This window comes from Pogona vitticeps, chromosome 6 (assembly GCF_051106095.1).
Source record: "Pogona vitticeps strain Pit_001003342236 chromosome 6, PviZW2.1, whole genome shotgun sequence".
Classification (NCBI taxonomy): Eukaryota; Metazoa; Chordata; class Lepidosauria; order Squamata; family Agamidae; genus Pogona; species Pogona vitticeps.
Genome location: NC_135788.1, coordinates 37,543,907 through 37,553,231, shown reverse-complemented (window position 1 = coordinate 37,553,231; position 9,325 = coordinate 37,543,907). Strand labels below are relative to the sequence as shown.

Sequence of the window (9,325 nt, the reverse complement as noted above, 5' to 3'; positions counted from 1 at the left end):
TTTTTAAGGAGAAAGGCAGGGTAAAATATTTAAATATATAAACTTCACAAAATCATAGAACTGCAGAGCTGGAAGTGTCATTAAGTCCAGCCCCAAGGGAAGCAGAAGCTAAAGGATCCTTGACAGGCAGCCATTTAACCTCTTTAAAATCTTCCAATGAAGGTTTTTAACCTGACGTGGTAGCACTGCGGGTTAAACTGCAGAAGCCTCTGTGCTGTAAGGTCAGAAGACCAGCAGTCGTAAGATCGAATCCATGCAACGGAGTGAGCTCCCGTTGCTTTCCCAGCTCCTGCCAACCTAGCAGTTCAAAAGCATGTCAAAATGCAAGTAGATAAATAGGTACTACCACGGTGGAAGGTAATGGCGTTCCATGCCTAGTCGCGCTGGCCACATGACCATGGAAACTGTTTTCGGACAAACGCTGGCTCTATGGCTTGAAAACGGGGATGAGCACCGTGCCCTAGAGTCAGACACGACTAGACTAAATGTCAAGGGGAACCTTTACCTTTTTATGGAGCACCACTCTTTGCCCATCCCTGGTACAGCCTAATAGCCACTACCCAACTAGAGGTTAAATGGTGTAAAAGGGGGCATTTAGAAAGAAGGTGCATGTGAGAGAGAGAATGAAACAGAAACTGAGAAAGCTACAAGTGAGAAAAGTGAGTTAGAATGTATAAATAAAATAGAAGATATGTTGTGGAACTATAAACGACATATTCATATTGAGAAGCAAATGTTGTTGAATTTAATTATTACTCACTCCCAGGTGTGTATTTATGTATTCACCTCACTGATATTTTTATATCATGCCTTTTGTCTACTGAGTTCAAGGTAGTGCACCTGGCTCTTCTCTTGCAGACTTTCAGCGCCAGGTCACTCAATGGATATTGTGGCTCAGGGAGGACTCTTAATGCTCCATTCTAACCGCCACACCACTCTGGAACTCCACTGGTACAGGACTGCAACCTTCCCATATGGACAAGATCCAAACAAAATCTCCGTTTAACTGTGATTTTTAGTAAATCATGTCCCTCAATGCCAATACACAACAGGAAAACACTGAGCTCTCTGATATGGCTATTTGTGAGGACTACTGAGAGAGCAACTCTTGTAAAGGGAGTTGTACTTGAAATATGTTGCATAAGTGCTAACATTTTGCTACTGAACAACGTGCCCAATCTTTGGAGTGCTTTTAGAAATCATGTGGAAATAATCACTCCTCTACAAATCTGCCAAAAAATTGCAGGATCTTGTTGTAACCCAGCTCTTGTTTGCTGGGTAAGGAATAAAAAGCAATGGATAATGGTGGAATCAACCCTTCTAGTTTCTATCGTCTTCACCATGGACACTCCTAATTCTTTGCTAGAAGACAGAATTCCTTAAACTGGGGCGGGAATTCAGCATTTCAATCACAGGTGTCACGGTGGACAAGGAAAGACAGACAGACCCTTGCTATGTCACCATGTCCACCGCCCACCCGCAGACAATCAATGCCCTCCTTCCCCTTTCTTGACGGCATCTCAGGAGGAAGGCCGATGACAGGTTTCCAACCCCACTGTTAATACAGTACTGGGTTTACTTCTGCCTTCAGGAACCGCCCGAGAGATCCCTTTTCACGACTTCACCCGACCGAGGTGGCATAAGGACAGACCTCCCCGCCCTTCGATGTCCCCGCAGCAGGGTCTGCCTTCTGTTCGCCCTTGGTGTCAACCCAGGGCCCTAATTTGCGGCAAACCGTGACTGTGACTTTTGGCACGCGAGGGCGGCACATCCACCCATATAGCCAAGGCGCGGGAAAAGCGCGGGAAGGCGTTGGCGGGCTTCCTTCCCTCCTAGCCAACCACCCCAAGTGAAACCAGCCCGAGGCCCTTCGCCGCCGCCCGCGTGGGTCCGTCTCTGTGTCCCCCTTTCCTGGCTTCGTTCACCCCACCGTCCTCCTCTGCCCAGACGGCCAAGCAGTTCCTCGCGCGACCTCCCCACTTCGCAGCCCCACGGCGCGGCCTGCAACTGAGCCGTGCCAAGGCAGCCCCGACCTCCCCTCCCTTCGGAGCACCCCCTCCTCTCCCGACCAGTCCACCTCCTGCGCCGCCCTGGTCCGGCGCTCTCCTTCCAATCCGCACCGGCTGTCCCTTCGCCTTCCCTCCTTCTCTCTCCCTCTCTCCCCCCTCCACCCCCGCCCCACATCTCCACTTCCATCTGATCTTCCAGCGTCCCCGGGGGCAAAGTGTGGGAAGTGCGAGTTTCCGCTCGGTTCGTCTGTCCCCGGCCGCCGCCTCGCCCCCACCCCACCCCCATCTTCGCACTGCAAAACCCAGAGAGAAGCCCGGGCTGTGTGCGTTTGTGTGAGAGACACAGAGAGGCAGGAGGAGGGTCGCAATGAGCGAGAGCTGATCCGAGCGGAGGAAGGGGCTGCATTTCCCTTACTGCGGCGGCGAGGGCTGCAGGAGGGGCACGGGGGAGCACCGGGTCCGCGGTGCCAGCCTGCACCCACCCACCCGCCGGTTGCAGCGTCGCCCGCAGCGCCACAGGCTTTCGCCCTCCAGCAGTTTCCCTTTCGCTGGTTCGCGGCGGGGGCTCAGCGCCTGGTTCGCTCGAGAAACTGGGCGCCCGAGCCGGACGAGGAAAGCCGGTCTCGCTGCCGCCGAGTCGGGCAAGGGGATGCAGGAGAGACGGCGAGGGAGCCGGGGAAGCAGCCGGCAGCAGCTCGCCGGAGTGGGATGGAGAAGCCGCCGCCGCTGCAGCAGCTGCTCCCACGGCGGGGTCCGCGCAAAGTCCGCCTGATGCCGCTGCGCCTCCTGTGCTGCTTCTTGGCTCTGCTCCCGGCGGCGGCGGCGGCGGCGGAGCCCATTTGCCCGGAGCCATGTGACTGCCAGCAGCAGCAGCACCTCCTCTGCACCAACCGAGGGCTGCGGGCCGTGCCCAAGGCTCCGGAGCCGCAGGGGATCCTCACCTACAGCTTGGGCGGGAACTTCATCGCCAACATCTCCGCTTTCGACTTTCACCGCTTGGTGGCGCTGCAGCGCTTGGACTTGCAGTACAACCGGATCCGGATGCTTCACCCCAAGGCCTTCGAGCGCCTGGAGCGCCTGGAGGAACTGTACCTGGGCAACAATCTCCTGGCCACCTTGGCCCCCGGCACCCTCCGCCCCTTGGCCAAGCTGCGCATCCTCTATGTGAACGCCAATGAAATCGCTTCCCTGAATGCCGCTTCCTTGGCTGGGCTGGGCAGCCTGGTCAAGCTGCGGCTGGATGGGAACACGTTGGGCTCGCTGGGCGACGCCACTTTCTCAGGGCTGACCAATTTGCTCTACTTGCACCTGGAGGGCAACCGCATCCACTGGCTGAGCCGCGGCGCCTTCGCTGGCCTGGGGAAGCTCCGCTTCCTGGACCTCTCCGGGAACCAGCAGAGCTTGCTGCGCCATGCAGAGACCTTCCGGCCGATGCGCTTGCTCAGCACCCTTCTTCTTTCGGGCAATAACCTGCAACAGCTGGGCAAAGGCCTCTTCCAGCACCTCTCCAACCTGGCCAAGTTGTCCTTGAGTGGCAACCGCCTGGCATGGTTGGCCTCGGAAGCCTTTGTGGGTCTCGGGGCCCTCAAAGAATTGCGGTTGGAAGGAAATCTCCTGAGCCAACTACCCGCCAACCTGCTGCAGCCACTGCGGAACCTGGAAGTCTTGGACCTGAGTCACAATTTGCTCACGGCCCTCTCGATGGGTGCTTTTGGTCACTTGCACAAGCTGCGAGAGCTCAGCTTACAGGAAAACGTGCTGGCCACGGTCTCTGGAGACCTCTTTGCTTCGAGCCCAGGTCTTTATCGTCTGGAACTCGATGGGAATCCCTGGAGCTGTGATTGCCGCCTGCGAGGCTTGAAGCACTGGCTGGGCTCTTGGCATGCTCAGGGAAGGCTCCTCACGGTGTTTGTGCAGTGCCGCCAGCCCCCTGCCTTGGCTGGGAAATACCTTGATTATTTGGAGGATGCACAACTTCTTCCTCTTCCTAATGGGTCTTCTTGTGTGGAAGTCCTGGCCTCTCCTTCCCCCTCCTTTGGAGGCAACAGCAGCTTCAGCACACCAAGCCTAGAGCCTGAGGAACGGAGCTCCCTGCCTTCTGCCTCCACCATGGAGTTGGGGAGCTCACAGAAGATACTGGCACCAGCGCCCAAAATGGGCGGTCAGGGGGCTGACACAGGTTATATCACCTCAACGCCCAGCATGCGTGTCAGTGCTAGGCCATATTCTTTCCCTGCGGTGGCTTGGCCTAGGAGGGCAGGGAAACACCACCTGGTCTCTTCAGCGTCTGGCAGCCCTCCTCTGGTCACAGACCCTTGTGATTTTAACAAGTTGTTTCTGTACAACTTGTCGGTGGAAGCGGTGAGTGCTGATGCCGTGACTGTGCGCTGGGGAGTCCGACCACATCGTAGCCCTCGCTTGCTGGGCCCCGTGCGTTTCCGGATCCTTTTCGATCGCTTCGGAGCGGCCGTAAAGTTCCAGCGTTTTGTTTATCTCCCTGAATGGAGTGAGCCAGTAGCCACCTTGCAGGAGCTGCATCCTGATACCCCTTACCTGGTTTGTGTGGAGGGAATGATCGGGGGCCGCATCTGCCCCGTTGCACCACGGGACCATTGTGTAGGGCTGGTCACCTTGCCTGAGAAGAGTGCAGGTGGGGCTGCGGCTGTGGCAGGTGGGACCCAAAGCATGGACCAACAGCTTCTTACCCTGGTGCTGCTGGCAGTCAATGTGCTGCTCCTCTTCTTGGCTCTGGCGGCCTGGGCCTCCCGCCTGGTGCGGAAGAAGGTTCTAGGGTGCCGGCGACGGAAGGCAGCATCACCGGTACACGTGAGGCAGATGTATTCAACCCGCCGACCCCTGCGCTCCATGGGCACGGGCGTCTCAGCTGATTTTTCCGGCTTCCAGTCCCACCGGCCTCTCCGAAGCCCTGTCTGTGCCTTCAGCGAGGCTGACCTCATTGAGTTCCCTTGTGAACGCTTTGTGGACAGTGGCGCGGGAGGGAGCAGCAGTGCTCGCCGGGGAGAGGATCATTTGTTGCAGCGGTTTCCAGACTAGAGACGTAGCCTACATAACACTACGAGCTGAGGCGTTCCCTTATGTTGGAAGTCAGCAGGTGCGGGGGGGGGTATCATGATGGAGCAAGGCCTTCTGGGAAGAGTAGCTGCTGCTGGCTTTGTTCAGGACATTCACTGTGCAAAAATTGAAGCTCGTCAGGCAAGTGGGTGATGTCTCTAGAACAGAGGTGTGTTTTTTTAAACTCAAACAAAAATAAGACTTCCTTGAAATTACTGAAGGCTGTTTTAACTCCTGCCTTCTGCTCTGGGGACCAAACCAATTTACCGTGGGATTCTAATTTCTCTTCTCTCAAAGCACCCTTAGTCAAAACACTACTATTGTTTACTGTCACTGGGTGAGCAATGGTCCCTATCCAGGAAAATCTACCAGTAGTAGGAAGGTCTTTGTGGGCTGAGTTTTATAACTGCCCTGTCATCATCTGCTCCACTGATGTAATCTAGTAAAAAAAAATCTACTTTTAATAATCACTAGCCTGTGGATCTAATTCTAGCTAAGCTAATCATCCTCAGGAAATGAATTTACATAATGAGAATGAGACAATGACAACATTTAAGGAGCCCTGTATAAAAGTTCTCAACTAAACTGGTTTCTGTGCCTTTCAGGTTGCCTTTAACTCTGGTCTTGCACTGTTTATGTGCCATACAAATGAATAAATTAAAGATCATTCAGTTGGCCTTTACAGGGCTGCAGTGTGATGTAGCTGTTACTCCATGTGAACAGTTGTCCACACCAGCTTTTCATGGAGAACCAGTACCATAAGCCTTGCTTATTTGGTATGCCACCGTCTTAATAAATGGAGGCTATTCATGCCATTGCTGTGTCCACCAGGGATATACAGGCATTTTTGTGCTTTTACTGTTTATCTTTGGAATGATGGATAGAACAGGAGTCATGGCAACATGCTTCTTTGTGGAATACAACCACAGCAATACGCTGTGAAAGTCACTAGGCATGGGATTTTGTTTCACTAGAACTACCAGAACTGAACAAGAATTTTCCAGGCTAGAACACTGGTAGTTTTAGCTGAAATATCCAGGTTCTCAGAGGAGTTTCAGGATCCTCACCTGTTCCTTGCAAAGACTCTCTGTTCAGATGGCCATTAAAGCGTGGGTGTGGGTGAAGCATTCTAAGCTTCATGGGAACAGCAAAGCATTAGGGGACTGTAGTCTCTCTGTTCATTAAGCTCCTCCTCCTAAGGTTTGCTTCGCTGACCAAAGCTAAGTGCTGCTAATTGCTGAAAGTTCCAGGGTACATCTCAGACATCTGCCTGCCAGTTGCACACTTGAGATCCTCTCTGGCCACCTGTTAATTAGCTCCAAGTAGATGCGGCAAGTTATGCAAACCTCAGTGTGAACACCAATAGAATTCTGGCCACTGACCTTAATCATAATTTAATGAAGCCTTTATTTAGGATGAGCCAGGCTTGCCACTCTTTTGACAAGAATGTGAACACATATTACTACTCTGGCAGTGTAACTGTTCTTACATTTCTAATATCAAATGCTGACTTTGAAAACTCATCAATTCTTTTGAATGCTAGTTCTTGACTGAATTTTTTTTCTCCAAGAAGTGCCTTGAAAATGAATGTTAGGATGTAAGTGAATAGAAGATGATAGAATGGTGCTTTTTGTACTGATGAGGGTTTTGGAAAAATGAGATGCATGTGAGAAATGTGTGTTTAAGTATGCAAACAATGAGTACAACTCATGTTAGTTTTGCAACACTAAATTACTGATACCACTAAGAAAAAAAACCCTTTGTCCTAACCTATGTTTGTTATAACTTGTTTAGAATGAATCGTTTTTATAGTGATCTTGAATAAATACTTTTTGGTACTTTTAAAGCTTAATAATGCATGTTTTTCATATTTTCTTTCTTCCTTTATCGTGTCCTGCATATTTGGTTGGAAAGCAAACTGGTTAAGTTCATAATGAAGAGTGACTATAAAGAAGTCTGGTTAATGTGTAATGTTGATACATGGTTTTTGACATCCTAAAAATAACATTTAGAAAATAGTTTACCATTAAAAGCTATTTCATGCTGAGTCAATATCTTTTAGCTGGACCCAACCGTAACTCAACAACAACTAGAACTAGAAGATGTAAATCTTCATCGTACATAAAAAGAGGTTGAGTGTGTAATTTTAAAAAAATTATTTTATTCAGGAAATGTGTAAAATGCTTTTTAGACTATACAATATTCTCTCAAGGCAACACACAAGAATTATCAATTCAGTTTAAATTAAGACTCAATATTAAAACATACACTACAGTTCAATAAACAAAGAAGCATGGCCTTACATTTATTTATTTATTTATTTATTTATTTATTTATTTATTTATTTATTTATTTATTTATTTATTTATTTATTTATTTATTTATTTATTTATTTATTTATTTAAACTATTTTACCCTGCCTTTCTCCTTCAAAGAACCCAAGACCAGTTACATCATTAAGAAGACAATATTTGGATGCTAAAAACAGTAAATATACCAATATTAAAAAAGAATTAAACAAGTACAGTATTATATTGAAAATGGTAATTAAAATCAAGATTAAAAAAACATTTTTAAGCAACGGAGCAAAACAGTCCATTCAAAAACCCCTCCTCCAGACAGCTAGTTACTAAGGTAAAGCCTGCCTGAAGAGAAAGGTCTTTGCTTGCTTGTGGAAGGACAGCAAAGATGGGGGCAGCCTGGCTTCCGACTGGAGAGAGTTTCAGAGTCTGGGAACTACAACAGAGAAGGTCTTCTCCTATGTCCCTACCAAGTGTACCTGTGAAGGTGGTGGGGCGGAGAGAAAGGCCTCCCCTGATTATCTTAATTCCTAGGCAGACTCAAAGAGGGAGATCTGGTCTTTACATGTACAGTACATGTAATAGGGGCATTTAATATGTACATTTGTCAAAATCTCAACCACTACGTTTTGCATCAGCTAAAACCTCTGACCTGTCTTCAAAGGCAGCCCCATTAAAGCAATCTAGTCTGTAGCAATGCATGATTGAGACAAGATTTGCTGTACTCAAATACACTGTGCTTCAATGTATTTGTACTTCTAATTTGACTCTCAGAGGTCACACACATGCACTGTATTAAGCCAACATTTCTCATTGGTTCTTTTTATTTCTCATTGGCAAATAAATGGTATCATCAAATGATATTGCTATCATATAATTAGCTTGTAATTAGGGACATAATCCACTGAGAAGTTTTCTAAATGCAGATATAAATGGATAATGTAGAATTTTGTACCCGTGTTCCTCTCCCATTCATTTTAGTGGGACTTGATTTGCAAACCTCATGGATTTTGTGGGCACAGGCTCATGACACATGCATATGTATGTATAAAGAATGTAAGCTGGCTTTGAATCATACTTTTGGTTGCCATTCATAGATCTTGATTTTCAGGCATAAGAACTGTACCCAGAAATAATCCATTTTTGAGTAGCCTGGAAATAACTGATTAGTTGTCTTCCCATTAAGAATTTAATACACAAGAGTTCTGCATTCTTCAATAGGTCATGCTCTTCACATAGGTCCTACTTGCTCTGCCAAATGATTCTTGGCTTGAGCCTTGTGCTCAAGGATGGAACATAAAGAGAAGAGTTGCGTGCAACCTTTGCTGCCCCGTGCATGTCCTGTTTTTGTATCTAGCTTGTTTATTGCAAAGATCTTACAGTGGATCTCCATGCAACACTAACATGCCCATTTGAATCTCTTTTGCACTGTTAATGCTAAGTCTGAACACAGCACAATAGAGCGCAGAAAATAATTGAAGGTCACAATCCTATGTGTGCTTTGGTAGGCATAGGTTCCATTTAAAAGAGTGGAATTTAACGGTGTAAACAGTTATAGACTTATATATAACACATTGGGGAAAATGTGTTTTATCCCAATGGACAGAAGATCAGAAGATCTAATGGTAAGATTTCAGGTAGTTGGAGGTTTCTGTGAAGTCTGTTTGTTTAAAAAGAACTACAGTAAACTGCCTTTACACAACAATTTCTAAATTAAGCTGCTGAAATTAAGAAAGCCTGGGAGAGGAAGAAGGAGAAGGAGGGAGGTACTTTTATGTAAAAGGCCTGGAGTTCAGTTCAGATGCTAAAAAAAAATTCTTGAGCTGTTGGTAGCCCAACCAGGGTAGACTGAGTGAATCAGTGCTGAACAGCTCGTCAACACTTCTGTTAATCTCATTTGTCCATTGGATCTAGTCTGGTTTGCTGGCAGGATGCTGGCCTTGG

At 48.1% G+C, this 9,325-nt stretch overlaps 1 protein-coding gene across 1 annotated transcript; it reads left to right on the top strand.

Annotated features, from left to right (window-relative positions):
* Positions 1 to 1,770: 1,770 nt before the first annotated feature.
* TRIL (TLR4 interactor with leucine rich repeats) lies at positions 1,771 to 6,936 on the top strand. The gene has a single exon (XM_020780480.3). It carries the CDS (start codon positions 2,718 to 2,720, stop codon positions 5,061 to 5,063), a length of 2,346 nt encoding a protein of 781 aa, XP_020636139.3. The 5' UTR covers positions 1,771 to 2,717; the 3' UTR covers positions 5,064 to 6,936.
* The last annotated feature ends 2,389 nt before the right edge of the window (positions 6,937 to 9,325 follow it).